Source organism: Cheilinus undulatus, linkage group 4 (assembly GCF_018320785.1).
Source record: "Cheilinus undulatus linkage group 4, ASM1832078v1, whole genome shotgun sequence".
NCBI classification, from domain to species: Eukaryota; Metazoa; Chordata; class Actinopteri; order Labriformes; family Labridae; genus Cheilinus; species Cheilinus undulatus.
This window is the reverse complement of record NC_054868.1, coordinates 53,415,229-53,437,158: the sequence shown is the minus strand read 5'-3', so window position 1 is coordinate 53,437,158 and position 21,930 is coordinate 53,415,229. Positions and strand designations below refer to the sequence as shown.

The 21,930-nt window shown below is 41.9% G+C and overlaps 1 protein-coding gene across 2 annotated transcripts; it reads right to left on the bottom strand.

Moving 5' to 3' along the window:
• Nucleotides 1–482: 482 nt before the first annotated feature.
• On the bottom strand, nucleotides 483–21,370 carry si:ch211-89o9.6 (zinc finger protein 853). 2 transcript variants are annotated; one of them, XM_041784976.1, is made up of 8 exons: nucleotides 20,868–21,370; nucleotides 17,131–17,228; nucleotides 15,949–16,072; nucleotides 15,254–15,402; nucleotides 6,921–7,023; nucleotides 6,654–6,769; nucleotides 1,647–2,001; nucleotides 483–1,219 (listed from the first exon to the last, which is right to left on the bottom strand). In XM_041784976.1, exons 1-8 carry the CDS (start codon nucleotides 21,181–21,183, stop codon nucleotides 684–686), a joined length of 1,797 nt encoding a protein of 598 aa, XP_041640910.1. In that variant the 5' UTR covers nucleotides 21,184–21,370; the 3' UTR covers nucleotides 483–683. The 2 variants fall into 2 exon arrangements, with proteins under 2 accessions (XP_041640910.1, XP_041640911.1); XM_041784977.1 differs by having other exon boundaries at nucleotides 6,921–7,020.
• Nucleotides 21,371–21,930: the final 560 nt, after the last annotated feature.

The following is a 21,930-nucleotide window of genomic DNA, read 5'->3' as shown; positions in this document are numbered from 1 at the left end:
GTAACTCACCGATCACTCCTGTTTTCTTCAGACACCACATTAACAGTGAAGAGATGAATGCAGTAAAAAAGATGAGAACCAGGTCTAACCAGAGAGGCGTTCCCCAACAAGAAAGGTTTAGATTGGTCTCAGACGTCCCCAAAACATCTCTGTAAGGTTGGTGCTGAAAAAACACTCCAGTAGGATTTTTGCATGTCTAAAAATTTTAATAATTTCTTGTGGCATTAAGCCTGGTTCAGGTTCTTTAAAATAGTGTTATTACAGATCAACTTTGCAATAGACCATGATTTTGCTGACCTCCGTGGGCCCCCCAATCTGACTGGACCCCAGAAAGCTCAGTCCTTCGTCAAAGCCATGCTTGTTACACCAGTGGTTTCTTTCTTCTTCGCTTGTTTTTCGCCCATAGACAGCTCTCTGGTTTTCATGTTGGTTACACCTCTAACTATAAATGCAGTCTGAACAGGCAAAACCCAAATCTGAAATTGAGTGTAGACATTCAGTGCTATTTATTGTGTGAATAATCAATGTAATAGGACACAGCTGTCAGTCACATGGTCCAGTACTTTTCTACAGTTCTTAAATTCATGTCTGTTGGTCTCTGGCTTATTTTTTTCTTCTATTTTTTAACTAATCGATAAAATAAAATGTGTCATAAAGTCAAGACTGAACTATAAAAACAGTCATCAGCTGAGCCCAGCCCCTGGTCGGCCCTGGGCCCCACAGCCCGTGGCGGACTGCTGGTGAGTCCTGAGGTTGCAGATCCAGGCGAAAGTCTTCCCACAACGCTCACAGCTGAAGGGTTTCTCCCCGGTGTGGACCCTCTGGTGTTTCTTCAGGTTCCCAGCCTCAGAGAATCGTTTCCCACACGTGTCACAGCAAAACGGTTTCTCCCCCGTGTGGACCCTCTCGTGGGCCTCCAGGTTGGACACGCCAGAGAACGCTTTACCGCACGCTCGGCACATGTACCGCTTCCTGCGCCGATCATTGGGCCCCATGCCCACAGCCAGGCTTTTATTGTGGCGGGACAGGAAGCTGGCTCGATGCTGTGCAGAGGAGGACGCTGCCTTGGAGCTGACACTGGGAGGGTTACTGGGAGCTGTGGTCTGGGCAGGTCTAACTCCAGGAGCCTGAGCGCTCCTCATCACGGCGGAGCTTCTGGTCCACAGAGGCTGAGGGGGCGGAGCCTGAATCCTCTGGGGGGCGGGCACAGAAGGGACAGCTGACAGAGGAGACAACATGGAGTCAGGAGAGAAGAAGAGCATTATTAATGCTACTGTCCCAGAACCAGTGAGGAATCAGAATCCCAGTACAACTATTTAAATCAGAAATAACCGTTTATTTTATCTGATTAAGTGAAGAATATGCTCAAATGTGTAAAAATATGAATGTAATCAAAGCAGGCGTTAACCGTCTGACAAACTAATAAAATCTATAAATAAACTGATAAATACAAACAAACAAAAATTAACAATAAATCAGAATATAAACGAAATAAATAAAATTTAAATAATTAATAGAAAGGTAAATAAATAGATAAAACTGTATGATTGGATGAATAAATAAATACAAAATAAATTAATAAATAAACAGACCGATGGATAAATAAATGACAATAAATGATAAATGACATGCGAGACGTTTCTCACCTTGTGTTCTGGTCTGATGGACTCCACTCAGCCTCCCTGCGGCCTCCTGTGGGGCCTGAACCCCATCTTGAGCCTCACTCTCTACAATAATGACTTGGTCCTGCTCACTCTGTGCTGAGTCATGGTTGGTGAAAGAGCAGGAGGGGCCTCCAGGGGCCGATGCAGGCTCAGAGTCGGGGGCCCAGCGGGTAAAGAAGGACTCCAAGTCAAAGAGAGAGAAGTCGGAGCGAGCGGACGTCCTCGCCGTAGATCTGACCCTGGTCCTCTCAGAGTCTGGGACCGTGTCTGGGACCATCAGCTGGACCGTCACCACGCTGCCTAGGTCATGTGACATCACAGGGGTCGACTCTGCTGACTAGGGGGAGGAGAGGAGATGCTAGTGACCTTCATCAAATCAGTGACCATCACTTTTTAAAATGGAGGAAATACAGCAAACTGCAGATCCTGTTTGGTCCACCAGAGGCTGACTCCTATGGTGAGTCAACCCACACAGAGCTTCATGTTAAAACTTTACAACAGAAAGAAACATTGATTTTAGTATGACTCTAATAACATATAGAAAATATTGAAACCTGTTTGATCCCAGAGACAGGTCTGGACTGCAGACAGCCTGATCTCTTTTACTGTGAAGCCAGGTTGTTGTAACTGCAAGAGAAAGTGGTCAAGCCCTGTCTCCATAAAATAACCAGGATGTCACTGAAAAAGATGTCTCAAAGGAAGCAGAAACAGAAACATCTCCAAAACCTGTTTGAACCTCTCAGTAATAACACTGCCATCACAGATGTGACAGTGACCCATGCCATAAACACTAATACACCCCCACACCATCACAGATGTGCTGGAATAACCAAAACAACCAATCGCCGATTGACCGTCTTACCTGTGGAAAGTTCTAGCTGTTTTTAAGTACTCCACAGCTTACCAGTCTTTCCTTGCCTTTGTCCCAACTTTTGTGAAACGTGTTGCAGGTATCAAATTAAGAACAAAACTCTGACGTTTATCATTCTGAGGAGAGAGTATCTCACATTCCTGCTGTTTTTCTGTCGGATGGTCCTCTAGTCGCATCCTCCTGCTCTGTGATTGGCTGATACATCTGTGTTAATAAGCAGGTGAACCGGTGTACCTAATAAAGTGGCAGTGAGTGTATAAATCTGGTAAAGGTTTCTATTGTGTCACAGCTTTGTAAGAATGCAGGATCGGGAATAAAAACATGAATTCAGGAGTGGAGTTTGTAGAAAATTTAATGACGTTTTTGAAACATGGAGCAGACTTTACAAAAGTGTGACACAATAAAAAAACACACATTTACAAAGTACGACTTTTTTACAGGATTCAGTTCAACATTAAAGACAAACTCATGAAATAAAAATAAATCCTGATCCTTACTGAAACCAAAATATTCCAGCTGGAAGAACATGATAGTAAAATAATGCAGAGAGCCATCGCTTCTTCTCTAAGTTCATATTTTTTATAAAACTCCGTTTTATCCCTTTATTCATCATATTTATCCTGATGGTCTGTAACACTGCAGCTGCTCTCTTCTTCTTCTGTTACGTCTGTTTTAAGATCAGATAAAGTCACCTAATTTTCATAAATTATTCCCTATTAAAAACCCCAGACCCAGCCCTAGTTCCTACATCTGCCCTTGAGTCCTGAGACCCAGGAAAGACCTGGACTGAGGTAATCTGTGGTGGTCCTAGAGGAAACAGAAGGCGGGGCTTCTTACCAACCATCCAGCCTCACCAGTCACTGTAACCAGTACCCGTCTGGACTTATGACAACCGAGGGAGAAAAGCCATTAAAGAGACACCGCTAGCCTTGTAGGTCATGCTTAGGACTCTGAGCTGCTGTATGGAGTCATTACTGTTACAAAACTCCAGAGTAGGGCTGAGCAATAAGTCAAAATTTAGATTAAATCACGTCCTGCAATGTTAAAACCACAGAAGGTGAACAAATGTTCCAAAAACCAGTTAATGTTATTGTAAATGCAGAGGAGTTTTACTCTATACATCACAGACATTCAAGCCCCAGTATTCTCAATAACTTAACAAAATATCACACTTTACTTGATTTTGTTTGTCTTGTTGATAAAATGATCACCCCCCCATTCATATCGAACCACAATGAGTCAAAAATAATCTGAATTAAACATATCCTTCTGCCTTAGTTTACTCTGCCAAATATTGTTTCTTATAATATAGAATGATTTATGTTTGTTTGTTGAGAAATAAACACGATGAGGAACTTATTGCATATCAAGTTGCAATATTTATCAAATCATTCAGCCCTACAGTAAAGCTCTTTCATGTTCTGAGGTCCTGACTGATGGATTCTGGTCTCAGATTTTTCTTCAACCCCGTCTCTAAACAGCCTCCTCGTTCTTAGATCTTCTGTCTGTGCTCTAAATGTCTGACTGATCTCTGAGCTTTAGATTCTTCTCTGTGGCATACCAAACTTTCTCTGAACATATTTTCGGTTTTTCTCTGAACCAGCCAACAGGAAACAGGTAGAGGATGGACCAATCAGGTGAGCTCTGCCTGTTGTTGATGTGCTGTTCTTTGATCTCTCTGAGAGAGTCCTAACATTCTATCACACACATCATCTCAGCCATAAAACTCCACCTCAGCTCCTCTTCATTTTGGCTTTAAAAAGTAAACAAATAATTTAGCTACATATGCGGGAGTCAACGTTTTTCTATCTTTGACAGATTTTTAATAATTACTGTTAAAGTTTGATGATGATTTTTGTCTCTCAGTCTTTTGCAGTGTGTGTGTGACAGAATGTTGGGACTAGGTTAGTGAGATCAAGAGAAAATCTAAGAATAAGGAGGTGGTTTAGAGACCAGAGACAAGATCGAAGAAAAATCTGAGACCAGAATCAAATCAGTCAGGACATCAGAACGTTAAAATGTGCTCAAGTTTTGGAACAGTAATGACTCCATACTGCTTGCGATACCAATAAATGGGGGGAAATTATCCCCAAGCTAACATGCTATCAGAGCCCAGTGTGATCACATGTAGCTTTGAAGTAGAGTCCTTCCAGTCTGATGAGTAAACCATGAGGTTGTTTACTTGCTTACTTATTTGTCCTGCTCTGACCTGTGATGGCCAGGTGAAGGGTAAGACAGGAGTCTTATTCACACTTTCACTAAACTCTGAATAGTCCTTGATAGCAGCCAGACGGTCCTACTTTTTATAAGGTCGTCTGTCTCTGGTCGTTTAGATACCAAGTGGTGGTCTTTACTGCTTTGTGTGGGCGTCTGAAATCTGACAGCTCAGACTGATACAGAGGTGGTCTGGGATGTCTTCATCTGGACTGGACTGGCTGTGAAGCCATGAGTACTGGTATGCATTAAAACTAGGGCTGGGCAATTAATCGCAAATTAGATTAAATCCTAATATGGCCTGCTGCAATTTTCAAATAGCAGAAGGTGCAATATTTCTTTGACCTGATATTTGTGTCAAAATAGCAATTTAAAAACTTTTTTTTTTTTTTTTTTTTGCAGCTGAGATGTTATGCATTATATATCATGCAATCATTCTAGTGGCATATTTTTAGAATAGTGTACAAAAAGTTCTATTTTCTTCATTTTTGTATGATTTTCTTGTTAAATATGAGAATTATATAAAAATCATCATTCCTTTTAATACAACAAAACAGATCAAATGTGCAAAATGAGTCAAAAATCATCACAAGTGGATCATTTTTTAAAATTGTTCTGCCATGGTTTGATCTAATACTGTGTCAATTATAGAATAGAATGAATTATTACTTGTTTTTCTTGTAAAATGCAGATGAGATAGGGAGCTTAAGAAATAATCGCTTATTAAATCGCAATATTGGGTAAAAAGATCGCAATAAGATTAATTTTCCAAATCGTTCAGCCCTAATTAAAACCTCCCGTCAGCTGGCATTTCTTCATCGTTTGGTACCATTTGGTTTTTTTTAAGTCTTTAAGACGATAGTGGAAACAAGAAACTGTCCTCAAACAAGCACCAGATCTTCAGACTGACTCCTGGTTAGACTGAAATTAAACTGTGTTGTTGAGTTTTCATGACAGTCTAAGCAGTGATCATCTCTCTATCATTATTACAAGAGATGCCAACAATCTCTCATTCACGCTGACTTTCCAGCTATGACCGATCATTTAGCAAGCCCCCGACATCCCCAGCTTCACCAACATTCTGGCCTCAGCCTGGAGCCACATGAATGATGTGTGGGCTTTTGTTTTCCCATAGATGCATGAAGTAAAGTGACTCACATGGTATCTGAATGACCAAAATAGATATTAATGCCAAATATCAACAGGTTTTTTGTCCTAGGTGTAAGTCTACATCCATGGGTCTCTACGTCTGTGGTCAGTAGCGACGCCCTTGGGGGCCTATGTCCCTGAATCATGTCTATATCCATGGTCAGTGTCTAAGTCCCTGGGTGGCATCTACATCAGTGGTCAGCGTCTACGTCCATGGTCAGCCTCTATGTCCGTGGATGGTGTCTCTTTTCGTGTTTCTTCAGGTTACTAGGGTCAGAGAAGCGTTCAGAGCACTGGGAGCAGTGGTACGGTCTCTCTCCAGTGTGGATGTTGCGATGGATCTTCAGGTTCCAGAACTGAGAGAACTTCTTCCCGCAGATGTTGCAACCGAACGGTCTCTCCCCCGTGTGCGTCCTGAGGTGAGACTCCAGGTTAGCGGGGGAGCTGAAGCCCTTCCCACAGAACCTGCAGGTACATACCCGCTTCCTATTGGCCCCGCCCCCACCCTGACCCTGAGAGGGAACCTGTACCTGCTCTAAAGAGTGGCCGGGGCTCGACTCCTCTGACAGGTCTATAACAGGAAAGGACAGTCCTCCACCAGCCAATACCCTCTCAGCCCTACCCTGCTCTCCTCCAATCAGAGTGCCCGGAAGGAAAGAGAGCGGCGCACAGTGAGAGGACGGCCCTGGTAGGCTGTCGTCATGACTATAACCACCCCCACCATTGGTCCACAGCGAAGAAGTGCCAAAGCTGACCTCTGATAAGCCCTGCCCATTCTCCTGCAGGTCAGACAGCTGATTCGTGGAGCTCTGTGTGAGGTCATCAAATGGCAGATTGGCTCTGAAGTCATCAGTGCTTGACTCCACCAGACCTGGAGACAGGGAGATGATTTCATATTACTATTGTAAGTAGTAAAGGTTACACCCAGGTAACACCCAGGTAACACCCAGGTTATAGATAAGTAACACCCAGATTCCAGCCTGGTAACACCGGGCAAACACCCAGGTAACAGCCAGACTTACCCTCCTGGATGCTGAGGCTGGTCTGACTCTGAGTCTCTGTCCCCACCTCCTCCATCCCCTCCACCTTCACCAAAACCACGTCGTCCTCATCCTCTGTCTTCTGCTGAACAAACAGGATGGAGACAGGAGAGTCTGTCATTGCTAAGGGTTAAACCTGTTTGTCCTTAATCAGGATTTGATTCTTCCTACCATCACGGAAACGAGATCAGAGACATTAGTGACAGTTAGGTATCATATTTTATTCTAGTCTCTCTCTCAGAATCTTCATTTATTTATATCTGTATTTGTGTTGAATGATGCTCGTCCAAAGTGTTCAGAAAGTTTTAATTGAATAAGGCTTAACAGTCTTTAATTAGTAACAATCACTAATTATTAGAGTTTCATGTGACCTCTCAGAATCTCCGTAGTTAATTGTGATTAATCACATCTTCTACAATGGATTTTAAAAATTCCACTCTTTGCATTTTAAACAGTTTTTGCTTCATTTCTCATTTTCTACTGTTTCTGACTAAGGGTGCATGACTTCCTGTTTAAATCCAGACCTGCCTCTGTACGTATAGTGAGTAAGCTCAAGTGATACTAAACATCAAGATCAGCTTTTATTACTAAGCCGAATCAAATAATCAAGATCTGTAAACACAACCATGATCCCATCACTCTGAGACAGAAATAAACCAGAAATTTAGCCTAGCCTTTAGCATGTGATGTAAACTTCACACAAAAAAGTAAGGGAATTTGTGTTTGGTAGATTATTTCTTTGTTGTAACAGTGCTTCTTGGTAATAAATCTTATACTGTTGGAAAGCCTGTTTATTTCTGTTTTAAATAGTGCCACATTTGTAAAGAACATGCATGTGGGATGAGCAGCAGAGCTGAGTATGTGGGTTGCACCCTTGAAAACTTTGCCAAATCTTCTCTGCCAATGCTGAACAGCTTATTCAGCCATTCACTCTTGTTTTGAGCTTCTGGTACTCCCAGGTGCCTGATTGGCACCAGATTGAGTCCAGATCCTGCCTACAGCAGTTGGATAGTATGGTCAAAGCGTGGAGAAGGCGCAGAGAACGCTATGCTGATTGCTGCACCGATAGAGTAACATCTTTTAGTGGAGGCAGTGTGATGGTGTGGGGCAGCATCTCCCTCATTGGAAAAACGAGGCTCGTCATCATTGGAGGCAATCTCAATGCAGAGAGATATCGAGATGAGATTGTGCAACCAGTGGCAATCCCACATCTCCACAGTCTGACTGAACTCTATCCTCCAAGATGACAACGCTCACCCCCACAGAGTGGGGTTTATCATAGACTACCTCCAGAACCCGGGAGTGGAGAGGATGGAATGGCCTGCCAGCAGTCCTGACCTCAACCCCATTGAACACTTGTGGGATCAGCTTGGGTGTGCTGTTGGAGCCAGAGTGACCAACACAACCATGTTGGCTGACTTGTGACAAATGCTGGTTGAAGAATGGGAAGCTATCCCACAGCAGTGTGTGACCAGGCTGGTGACCAGCATGAGGAGGAGGAGCCAGGCAGTTGTGGCTGTGTATGGTTCTTCCACACGCTACTGAGGATCCTGTTTGTTAAATGAATACATTTTTAAATTGCCAATATGTATTGTTTCTTCAAACTTCAATCATCCAATCCACCAGACATCAAACAAGAGTCAATGGCAGAATAAGCTGTTTGGCATTGGCATAGAAGATATGGCAAATTTTCATGGGTGAAACCCACATACTCAGCTCTGCTGCTCATCCCACAAATACATGTTCCTTACAAATGTGGCACCATCTGAAAGGGTAATAAACAGGCTTTCCAACAGTGTAACATTTATTTCTAAGAAGCATTGTTACAACAAAGACATAATCTACTAAACAAAAATTTCCTTAAATTTTGTGGAAACTTCAGATCACAGTGTCAGAAAATCCTGATCTAATCATCCTGATCTGATGTCCCTGATCCAATCATCCTGATCTAATGACCCTGATCCAATCATCCTGATCTAATGACCCTGATCTAATCATCCTGATCTAATAACCCAGATCTAATCATCCTGATCTAATAACCCAGATCTAAAAACCCTGATCTAATAATCCTAAACTGATAGCCCTGATCTAATCATCCTGATCTAATAACCCAGATCTAATCATCCTGATCTAACAACCCAGATCTAATAACCCTGATCTAATCATCCTTAACTGATAGCCCTGATCTAATCATCCTGATCTAATAACCCAGATCTAATCATCCTGATCCAACAACCCAGATCTAATAACCCTGATCTAATCATCCTTAACTGATAGCCCTGATCTAATCATCCTGATCTAATAACCCAGATCTAATCATCCTGATCCAACAACCCAGATCTAATAACCCTGATCTAATAATCCTAAACTGATAGCCCTGATCTAATCATCCTGATCTAATAACCCAGATCTAATCATCCTGATCTAACAACCCAGATCTAATAACCCTAATCTAATCATCCTTAACTGATAGCCCTGATCTAATCATCCTGATCTAATCATCCTTAACTGATAGCCCTGATCTAATCATCCTGATCTAATAACCCTGATCTAATCATCCTGATCTAATCATCCTGATTTAACAACCCAGATCTAATAACACTGATCTAATTATCCTGATATAATAACCCAGATCTAATCACCTTATCTAATATTCCTGATCTAATAACCCTGATCTAATCATCCTGGTCTTTTAACCCTGATCTAATAATCCTGATCTAATAACCCTTATCTAATTATCTGGATTTAATAATCCTTATCTAATAACCCTGATCTAATCATCCTGTACTGATAGCCCTGATCTAATCATCCTGATCTAACAACCCAGATCTAATAACCCTGATCTAATGGCCCTGATCTTATCATCCTAATCTAATAACTCTTATCTAATCATCTGGATATAATAACCCAGATTTAATAATCCCGATCTAATAATCCGGATCTAATTATCCGGATCTCACCATCCTGTTCTAATAACCATGAAAATGATTTTAGACTTAGAGTGTTTGTTTTTATAACAAATAATATAATAGGAACAAAAACAGACCAGTAACCAAACATTAGTGTATTAACATCTTTATTTTTATTGTTTCCGTACCAGCACTGCATCATGGGATGATTTTAACAAAAGAGTGTAGAGAAACAACAGTTTTATTTGGACCCCATCCCACACCAGTCTTCATCCCCTCTGGATTCACTATGGTAAACATCTGTGAGGGTTAACTGGAGTTCAGGCTCTCTACAGAGGAGTCAAACCACCTAAACCCACTGACTCTGATTAAAGTCTTGCATAACTGTGAGTGATAATTCTGTTCAGTTTAACACGATGAACTGAGATCCTCATCTCTGCCTCAGAACATCTCCTCCCATGCTGGGAAATCTTCTAAGTCACTGATCCTGAAACGAGCGAGGGTTTCACTCCAACAACTTTTCTAAAAGTTGTCCACAAAGAACAGTCAACATGAGGGTGAGATGGGGTATGCACTCACCTCCAACGGTATGTCGGCAGTGAGGCCAGGTCCTTTAGCTTTGCTGTAGACTGAAAACATTTGGATTTGACTTCAAAAGTTGAATATGAGACTAGAGATGAACATTTCAGCTTTCATTTCCAGGTATTGATACACAACTTAGAAGATAGCACTCTCTGAACCCACAGATTTTTCATGTGAGCATAAGTATTAGAACATGTGACTGACAGGTGTGTCCTATTACATTGATTATTCAAACAAGAAATAGCACTGAATGTCCACACTCAGTTTTAGATTTAGGTTTTATCTTTGGAGACTGTATTTATAGTTAAAGGTGTAACTGACATGAAAACCAGAGAGCTGTCGATGGGTGAAAAACAAGTGATTGAGAAGCTGAAAGAAGATGGAAAATTCATCAGAGCCACTGCACAAATATTGACCATAGCAAGTACAACCATTAGGACTGTCCTGACATACAGACACCAAATGGGTAGAAGGAAACAGCAGCAGGTGAGGACAGAAAGACTCTAAAAACCGTTAGTGAAATCAACAACAACCTCCACAGGGTAGCAGTGAAGGTATCACCATCTACTGTTAGTGACATCAACAACAACCTCCAGAGGACAGGAGTGAAGGTATCACCAGCTACTGTTAGTGACATTAACAACATCCTCCAGAGGACAGGAGTGAAGGTATCACCATCTACTAATAGTGACATCAACAACAACATCCTCCAGAGGACAGGAGTGAAGGTATCACCATCTACAAATAGTGACATCAACAACAACCTCCAGAGGACAGGAGTGAAGGTATCACCATCTACTGTTAGTGACATCAGCAAACAATCTCCAGAGGACAGGAGTGAAGGTATCACCATCTACTGTTAGTGACATCAACAACAACCTCCAGAGGACAGGAGTGAAGGTATCCCCATCTACTGTTAGTGACATCAACAACAACCTCCAGAGGACAGGAGTGAAGGTATCACCATCTACTGTTAGTGACATTAACAACATCCTCCAGAGGACAGGAGTGAAGGTATCACCATCTACTGTTAGTGACATCAACAGCAACCTCCAGAGGACAGGAGTGAAGGTATCACCAGCTACTGTTAGTGACATCAACAGCAACCTCCAGAGGACAGGAGTGAAGGTATCACCATCTACTGTTAGTGACATAAACAGCAACCTCCAGAGGACACGAGTGAAGGTATCACCATCTACTGTTAGTGACATCAGCAACAACCTCCAGGGGACAGGAGTGAAGGTATCACCATCTACTGTTCACAGAAGACTTCATGAACAAAACTACAGAGGCGACACCAGAAGATGCTAATCACTCATTAGCAAGATGAACAGGAAGGCCAGGCTGGAATTTGCCAAAAAGTACAGAGACAAGAAAGAATGGGATCTGTTCATGATCCCAAACACACAACCTCACCTGTGAAACACAGTGGAAGTAATGTCATGGCTTAGGCTTGCATGGCTTCTTCTCGGATGGGCTGATTAATCTTGATTGATGATGACACACGATAGCAGCAGAAATGAACTTTTTGTCTGCCAGTTTAAAGAAAGATGTAACCAAACTGATTGGGAGATTCTTCATCATGCAGCAAGATAATGGCCCAAAACACACTGCCAAAACAACAAAGGAGTTCATCAGGGGCAGGGAGTGGAAGGTTTTGGACTGGCCAAGTCAATCTCCAGCCTTAAATCCTATAGAGCATTTTAGCTGCTAAAGAGGAGACTGAAGGAGAAACCCCCCAAAGCAAACAACTGAAAAAGGCTGCAGCGAAAGCCTGAAAAAACATCGCAGAAGAAGAATGCTAAAGTTTGGTGAACTCAGTGAATCACAGGCTTGATGCAGTTATTGAAAGTAAATTTTCAGTCTTAGGTCGTTTTCACACCTGATAGTCCAGAGGACTCGGTCTGTTTAGGAACAGAAATGGCAACATTGTTGCACTTTGGTTCGCATTCACACTGCTCTCTTGGTCAAGTGGACCAAACCGTCTAAACACCTATAACCTCTGCCCATTAGGGGCACTGTTGTCACAAACAAACGGAGACGAAGAAGAAAAGAAGGCACAGAAGAAGACGAAACCGGAAATCCATCTCCTTCCACCAGTCTTTTTTTCCATAAACAATGAAAAAAAAAACAGATTTACGCTGTCTTGGGGTTTTTGCTTTTGCATTGGGGCATTGCGAGTAGCCAGTGAGGCGGTGAACTGTCCAGAATGTCTATCTTTACATGAGACGAATAAATCAGCAACACAGACACCAAGCAAGGTACCGACGTGTATTTTAAGTGTATCAAATCACACACAGTACTGTGCAGAAGTTTTAGGCATGTAGAGCGCTAACAGTTCTTCACAGGTCCTGATGTTCCACAACCCCGGGCTGAAGAGAGGAGGGAGGGTGGCCAGAGTCAATGTCAATACATTTGGCATGTACGTGTGTCGCTCAGCAGCCAAGGTTGAGCTTAACAGCATTTCTTTTGTCCAAGGTTCAAGGTTCTTTATTAGTACCCTAAAGGGTATATTTGTTGTGTAGACAGGGCCTTTGCGCCCCTGGTAATATGCCCAGCAACCACCAACATTTTTCAGGAGCTTAGAACATACACACAACAACCAGGCAGTTGTGGCTACCCTCCTACCCGCCCTCACAGTACCCTTGGCTATGTTTAAAGAGGGGGTATTATACTTTTCCAATTTTTAAAAACGTAAATATAAAGTCACAATGTTGGGTGTCCATACTTCACGTATGCAAATTTTCAAACCGCAAGATAAATGTAGATGTATAAAAGAGACAGCTAAGCATTTCAGACGGAGGTTAAAATAAGGGTTTTTCAGGACGCCAGTGTGAGAAACACGAGGAGTTTTTTTGAGCTGTAAACCATGTGAAGCTACTACCTGGGTATCAGAGAGATGTGTTAAAAAAAAAGGCATAATACCCCCTCTTCACGCACCACATCTACCACTAACTCCGCCTTAAAGCTGTGGTTTTTGCTTTGTTTTCATCAGATTATTTTCTCATGCCCTTGGTAATGTACAAAGACATCCAGAGCATGACCTGGGTTGTGTCAATCCTTTTTGCCGCCCAATGGGGCCCTGAGGTAGGCATACTCGCCATTACACGCCTTACTTCAGCCTCAAATATTAGCCCAAACATGCCTAAAACTTCTTCACAGTACTGTATATAAATCTGTTAAACTGCATGCCACTTCCTGCCTTTGGTTCATGAGTTGGTCCGAGACCCCCACTTTCAAGCAGACCAGAGTCCCGATAGATTAGTCCGCACCAGAGTTCATTTGAGTTTTCACACCACTCCAAACAAACCGGACTATCACGGAAAAAAGACCAGCGTTCGTTTAAAGTGGACCAAACAGCTCTGATGTGAATGCGGCCTTATTCACTTCAATCTGTTCCAATTTTTTAGCTCACCTAAAAATGTGGTGTTCCGTTAAAAATAAAGCTATATTCTAAGCTGTGTATCCGATCCAGATGTAAATACCTGGAAATAAAAGCTGAAATGTTGATCTCTTGTCTCATATTCATCTTTTGAGGTCAAATCCAAATGTTTTCAGTCTACAGCAAAACTAAAGAAACTGGTCTCACTGCTCCAGTACTGTTTGAGGGGTGTAGGTGTGTTCTATGAATGACAGAGAGGTAAAGTACTGGTAAGACTAAAATGAGTAATAGTGGAGCAGGCTGGCAGTACCTCTTTTTAACAGCTTCTCTCCTTCATTAGGTAAAAAAACAGACATTACTCTCCTTGATGAAAACTAAACTGATTTTAATCAGACTTTTATTCACCAAATATATTTTTAGCAGGTCTTAGACTAATCTTCATCACAGAAAAAAGGGAACTGTCCAACAGTTTCAGAGTTTTAGAGTTTTAAAGAATGACCACTATCATGGTCCAACCTGGTTTCAGGCCGCTGGCCATGTCGGGACAGTCTTGAGTTCTGGTAGAGAGTCTGACCTCTATCAAGCATTCCCTCTCTCCTCTCCAAATCCACCAACTTATCCAAAAGTTGCCAATGTTTTTGTGCAATTATGACAAAGTACAGAGGTTTGTCCACAGCTATAGATGATTAACAATTAAAAACATCTATTTTTGTATCAAACAGGTTTAATATGCTTTATTCTTAGGAGCATTATGTCAAAGTTTGGTGTCTCCTTTGTGTAGATGTCAGATAAATAAGGCCAGCTAAGCAGGGCCTCCTGGTGTCTCAGATGAATGAGGCCAGCTCAGCGGCGCCCCCCAGCATCTCCTCAGTGTAGACGTCCGGATGGGTCTTCATCTGGTGAGTCTTGAGGTTTCTGATCCAGGCAAATCCGCGTCCACACAGCCCACAGTTGTATGGTTTTTCTCCGCTGTGGACCCTCTGGTGCTTCCTCAGGTTCCCGGCCTCAGAGAATGTTTTCCCACAGGTGGAGCAGCTGAATGGTTTCTCCCCTGTGTGCACGCGTTGGTGGATCTCCACCTTCTTGGGCCGGTTAAAAGCTTTCCCACAGTAGCTGCAGACGAACAGCCTTTCCTTGGCGCCCGTTCGATGGTTGACTCTGTGGCGCTCGCTCTGACTCTCAGGGAGGCTGAAGCGAGTCTGGCCGTTAGCACCTGAGGAGGATGATGGGAAATCTGCCGCCGCCATTGAGTACGAACAAGACGGCCTGGATCCTTCAGCTTCATTCCGCGACCGCTGGTCAGGAAAGTCCTCGACCAGCACATTAGCGTTTTTATCGCCATCACACAAAATGTCAAAGTGAGTGTCGCTGTACGGACGGTTAACGGTTTCCTGCAGAGAGCCAATCAGCTCACAGTTAAGAAGAGAGGAGGAGTCACTGACCTCCACTCCTCTGCTGCCACGCTGCCTCCTGCTGCCCAGGGTCGGGGTCAAAGTCGGGGCCGTGGTTGGGGTCTGGTTGGAGGTGGACTGGGTGTCCTGGTGGAGGCCGGGTCTCTGTCCTGATCCGCGGGGGAGATGCTCGACCACTCCTGGAGAGATGGCAAGGTTAAAGAACAGACAGTCACAGGTCAGAGTCTTTAAACAGAGGTTTATATCACAGCATTACTACATTAAAGAGATAACAGACGTAGGTTATTTTCATGTTCCAACCCTTCTTTAAATAAACCTGTGATGATGGACTGAACTCAGGATCAGGTCACAGAAACAGGATTTTACAGTCTCTCTCTGGTCACAGTTACATTTCTCTCCTGCTGAGGCTTTGAGCTGCCACTGACAACACCACATTTCCTGATGTGGGCCTTCACAATAAAAGCACACAAACAAAATAAGAAGTGCAGACTTTTATTGTGAAGAACTTGTCATAAATGGCTCTAGCAGCGGTGTTGGTGAGGTAACAGCTGTTTCCCTGAGCTCATTTAGCACCACAACCCGCCTCTTTGACTCATCATGGACTCTAAACAGCCGAGTAGTTAAAGAAGCCCTTCAAACTGCTGTTTATAATAGGAATGGCTGCAGGGCTAAAGTCACACTAAATTTGTGTTAGAGCCTTAGACAGAGTCTGCACGTGTTCTCACCATCGTCTCTGATCAGCACCTCCTCCGCCTCTGTAAGCCTCGACAGGGTCGCCTCCACATTCTCCTCCTTCACCTGGGCCGCCTCCGCCTCCACCAGCTCCACGTCTGGAGACTGCACAGCGGGCTGAACAGGATTAAACTAGATTAAACCAGCTTGAACTATACTGAATTAGATTAAACAAGACTAAACTATACTGAATTAGATTAAACAAGATTAATCTAATTCAGTGTAGTTTAAACAGGATTAAACCAGATTAAACTGTACTGAATTAGATTAAACAAGATAAAACTATACTGAACTAGATTAAACCAGATAAAACTATACTGAACTAGATTAAAACAGATAAAACTATACTGAACTAGATTAAAACAGATAAAACTATACTGAATTAGATTAAACCAGATAAAACTATACTGAACTAGATTAAAACAGATAAAACTATACTGAACTAGATTAAAACAGATAAAACTATACTGAATTAGATTAAACCAGATAAAACTATACTGAACTAGATTAAACCAGATAAAACTATACTGAACTAGATTAAAACAGATAAAACTATACTGAATTAGATTAAACCAGATAAAACTATACTGAACTAGATTAAACCAGATAAAACTATACTGAACCAGATTAAACCAGATAAAACTATACTGAACCAGATTAAACCAGATAAAACTATACTGAATTAGATTAAACCAGATAAAACTACACTGAACTAGATTAAACCACATAAAACTACACTGAACTAGATTAAACCACATAAAACTATACTGAACTAGATTAAACCAGATAAAACTATACTGAACTAGATTAAAACAGATAAAACTATACTGAATTAGATTAAAACAGATAAAACTATACTGAACTAGTTTAAAACAGATAAAACTATAATGAACTGGATTAAACCAGATTAAACTTCTTTAAACCAGATTAAACTATACTAAACTAGATTAAACAAGATTATACCATACTAAACTTGATTAAACCAGATAAAACTATACTGAATTAGAATAAACAAAACTAAACCAGATTAAAACAGATTTAACTGTACTGAACTAGATTAAAACAAAAACCATATGAGACCACATTAAACCAGATTTAAGTAGAATAAACATACTAAACCAGATCAGCATTCATCCTCCCACTGAGCAGTAAAGATGGGTCTGAGGTGAGCTCACCTTTGTTTGCACATGCTCAGTGTGGATCAGTTCAGGGTCTCCAGCAGCAGTTCGGTCCGACCACAGAGTCACCTCCATCTGACCCCTGAAACCTCCATCTGAAAAACCCAAGGACAGGTCTGTTAGGACCGGTCAAGATCGAAAACACCAGGGACAGGTCTGTTAGGGCTGGTCAAGACTGACAACACCAGGGACAGGTCTGTTAGGGCTGGTCAAGACTGAAAACACCAGGGACAGGTCTGTTAGGGCCGGTCAAGACTGAAAACCCAAGGACAGGTCTGTCAGGGCCGGTCAGGACCGAAAACACCAGGGACAGGTCTTTTAGGGGTGGTCAAGACTGAAAACACCAGGGACAGGTCTGTTAGGGCTGGTCAAGACTGAAAACACCAGGGACAGGTCTGTTAGGACCGGTCAAGATCGAAAACACCAGGGACAGGTCTGTTAGGTCTGGTCAAGACTGAAAACACCAGGAACAGGTCTGTTAGGACCGGTCAAGATCGAAAACACCAGGGACAGGTCTGTTAGGGCTGGTCAAGACTGAAAACACCAGGGACAGGTCTGTTAGGGCCGGTCAAGACTGAAAACCCAAGGACAGGTCTGTCAGGGCCGGTCAGGACCGAAAACACCAGGGACAGGTCTTTTAGGGCCAGTCTAGACTAGATACACAAGGGACAGGTCTGTTAGGACTGGTCTAGACCAAAAACACCAGGAACAGGTCTGTTAGGGCCGGTCAAGACCAAAAACACCAGGAACAGGTCTGTTAGGGCTGGTCAAGATCGAAAACACCAAGAACAGGTCTGGTCGGACAGGTCTAGAGTAAAAACACTAGGAACAGGTCCGGTAGGGCTGGTCTAGACTTCTGACCCATCATGAGGTCTAGTATTCTGAGCCCCTGCATTACACCACAATACATCAAAGACATCTGCGTCAACATTAAATATGATGCTTAAAAACCTTTCAACAACATTTTCAACAAAGAAGCTTTGTCATCCTGCTCTAGAGCCTCTCAAAGAGCTTCTGATTATGGACTAACTGATTCAACGTGTAACTTTATTGCCACTAGGTGGCAGCAGCAGTACAAACATTCGGCTACGAGACACCTGTGCAGGTTCTAATTTATCCGGCCAAAGTCCAGAAAAAGTCCAAAAAAACCCAAAGTCCTTTCCTCTCCACTCTTCCTTAACCCTGATGAAAAACATCACAGGGTCAAGGACCGGTGGGAGTAAGAGGATCAGAATGGTGGTGATTAGGGAGTCTGGCTGCTCTACATGGCTGTTACAGAGGTGAAGTGGGTTTACTTTGAAAAAACTACAATTTAACATTGATGGACTACATCTATGACTCGGCACCTTCCCTGTGTTTATGAGCCATGGTGATAAATATGAGCTCATTAAGGTTTTGATAATATTCCCACAGTCAGCACAAGCAGAGGAATTATATTTTACAAAGGCATTAAGGAAAATCTGGTTTGTTTTATTCTCTGCCTGTCCATTCTAGCTTTAATTTCACAACATCTCAGTATTGGAGAAGTTACTGTAATGACATTATTTTTCCAAAGCGTTCAGTTGATAATAAAAAACATAAACCATCTTTTGTTTGTCTTTTTTTCTTTTTGAATAAAAAGGACTGAAACATTATAAACAGTTTGTTATAAGGAAGATGACAGAACTGAACACTAGAGATGTAACATTCCTTTTCTCCTTTATTTGTGACTTGGGGCCGGTGTTTTGAAAAAAAGAATGTTACAGCACCAGTGTTCCAGTTTTTGATCTTTCTTTTTAAATCAGAACACAAAAATCAAATCAAAAATTAGACTGTTTTATTATTTTTGAACAAAGGAAATTTTAACAGACAGAAAAAAAAACAGTTTTGATGTTCTTCTGTTGTTGATTCCATTTTATTTTAAACAAAAGGTCAAAGGTCGTTTTCTTCTTCTCTTTGTTGTTCTCCTTTTTTAAACCATAATTGTTGCTGTTGATTTTAACAAACACTGACCCATTGGGACCTGACAGAGGTCCTCCATCAGGATTCTCCACTAAAAAGCCTTCAAATACATAGATTCATGTCTTTATGTAACCTTTATTTATAATCTCATTGAGAACACAGAGTCTTATTCTCTGATTCATTTCTTTATTTAACCTTTATTTATAATCTGCAGACAAGGTCATCCATAAGGGGGAATAAAGGGGAAGGTTTCTGGGTTCCAGCCCATGGAGGTCAGCAAAATCATGGTCCATTGTGAAGTTAAGCTTAAAATTAAATAACTTTTGTTAAAAACACATCTAAAATGGGTAAAGAAATTGCTTTAATTAGTGAATAATGGCAGAAAATGGTGGAAAATGTGTCGAAATTGGATTTTTAAAAAACATAAATGGTTTTAAAAGTGGCAAAATGAATAAAAGTGGCCAAAAAAAATAATCAAAAATGGATTAAACTGGCAAGAATGGGTACAAAAAGTAGATTAAAAAGTGGCTGAAATGGCTTTAAAGTGCAAAAAATTGAGGGAAATTGGGTAGACTGGGATGAAAATTTGATATTAACGGGCAAAAATGAGGTAACTGGTTAAAATGTGCAAAAATGGGTTTAAAAAGTGGTTGATAGTAGGGCTGGGCAATTAATTGCAAATTAGATTAAATCGCAATATGGTATGCTGCAATTTTCAAATCGCAGAGAGTGCAATATTTCTGTAACCTGAAAAGTGTCAAAATAACCAGTTTGATACAATCTTTTATGCTTTACACATTATTCAAACATTCAAATGTCTTTTTTATTTTTTTTATTTTTTTTGGACAAAAATCCTACTTCTCTTGCTCATGTATTTATTTTTCTTCATCAAAATGAGAAAAACACAAGAAATGATCAATCAGAAATGATTTCTAAATGACTTATCTCTACTTTAACTTATCTTATATTGTGCTTGTTATAATAAAGAATGATTTCTTGCTAATGTTTGTTGAACAACAAATAAAATTTGGAACCTAAATAATTGCATATTAAATCGCAATATTGCGGGGAAAAATTGCAATTAGATTATTTTTTACAAATCGTATAGCCCTAGTTGATAGTGGCAATAATGAGGCAACAATAGGCAGAAAGTGTCAAGAAATAGTTTAGAGGTGACAAAAACAGGCAGAAAAAATGGTGGAAAGGGTATAAAATTGACACAAATTGGTTCTAAGTGGCAAAAATGTGTTAAAATCGGCAAATTTGGTGTTACAAAGTGATGAAAAGGGGCTAAAATTTGGTAAAATTGGTGTAAAGTGGCAACAGTGTAATTTTAAAAATTATTTTAGTTTTTTTTTTTTAAGACATCTGGAGACCCCCTCTCAGTGTCTCACAACCCCCAATGAGGTCCCGACCCCAAGGTTGAGAACCACTGCTCTAGAGAAATCTGCATTATTTCATTGACTGGTGGTCTCAGACGGTAACGAGCCTTACTGACCTTCAGTGTGATTTCTAAGAGACTGAGTACGTTGTTACATTGCACAAATCTGTTGGCAACATTTGGGAAACTGGATTTACCTGGCAACGGGCGAAGATCATTAAAAACAACAAATCCTCCTTGTTAGGTCTGTAGGACAGGGAGTCCCAAACCTTACCTGCCATGGGTAACTGTACAGGTACTCAGGCTAGGTATTTTTTCTGACTCACCTGAACAGGTAGCACTCACGCTGATCGTGGATCTTAAACTTACCTGTACAGATAGGACTCAGGCTGGTCATGTTTTTCTAACTCACCTGTACAGGTAGGACTCGCGCTGGCCGTGTTAGCCACCTCTCGCAGCCTCTCTCCCCCGCTGATCTGGATCCTGGGCCGGCCCCCGTTGATGGCGCTCTCCCGGAGCCTCCTCTCGGCGTTGCCCCGGGCCATCTTGAGCTCCAGCAGGTGTAGCTTCCTCTTCAAGGCCTTGTTCTCTCTCTGACACTGGGACATCTGCAGACTGACCACGGCGTAGTCATCGTCCACCAGCTTACAGATTTCTGCTACCGCCGCGTTAGCTAGGACCTCCATGATGGAGGCCAGCTGAGTCTGGAAGGCCAGGCGGCTCGACATGTTGCTGATACCCGGAGGAAGAGGCTCTGCGGCGGGCAAGGAGCGACTGAAGAACCGTTAGAGTCCTCTGGAGGTGGAGATGTTTCTAGAATCGGTCAAATCATCACATAAAGGCGGAAATAACGAGGAGAACGAGGCGGCTAGGCTAATGTAGCTTCTCCCCTGTCTATTCTTTGGCTTCAACTGCAAACACTTGACGTCACTTCCTTTACATAGATTCTGCTGTTGACTTCCGACACGCGTATACGCGGGCGCCATTTTGGTGAGGTCCATCCGTGTCTATAAATGAAAACGTCCATCCGTGATTAGAATAAAGTGGAGATTAAAACGATCATTATTAAGGTAATGTCAGCCCTGCAGCTATGATCCAGGATACCTGGTTCTTTCTTTATCCCGGTTTTAATGCTGAAATCACCATGGCTCTCCACTGGGGGGCCCGGACCCAGGAAATCTACATCTGTCCATGTTTGAAGGTTTCCTGAGAGGAAGCGTTATTCTCAGTATACAGCCTTTTCCCAGAATAACAAAGATGGCTTACCAAAGATAACGTCCTTAGAGAAATAACCAAACTTCCAAACTATCAGGAAAAGAAATAAACATTTAACTGTGTGCCTTTCCGTCTGTGATGATCAGCTCTGAACATGTGTTGTTTTTCATTTAGAGTCCAAACTAAAACACATTTTATAAATTTGAGTGTCAGAATTTTTCCTTTTTAATCTGGGTCCTGGTTCTCATGAGGAGGTGGTG

What these genes read in the sequence shown, in the direction of transcription:
- si:ch211-89o9.6 (XM_041784976.1), bottom strand. Translation starts at nt 21,183, where the DNA reads ATGTCGAGCCGCCTGGCCTTCCAGACTCAGCTGGCCTCCATCATGGAG. An exon ending in CGCGAGTCCTACCTGTACAG is followed by an intron (nt 17,229 to 20,867) that starts GTGAGTTAGAAA and finishes TGGGTTTTTCAG; the next exon opens with ATGGAGGTTTCAGGGGTCAG. An exon ending in CTGAGCATGTGCAAACAAAG is followed by an intron (nt 16,073 to 17,130) that starts GTGAGCTCACCT and finishes AATCCTGTTCAG; the next exon opens with CCCGCTGTGCAGTCTCCAGA.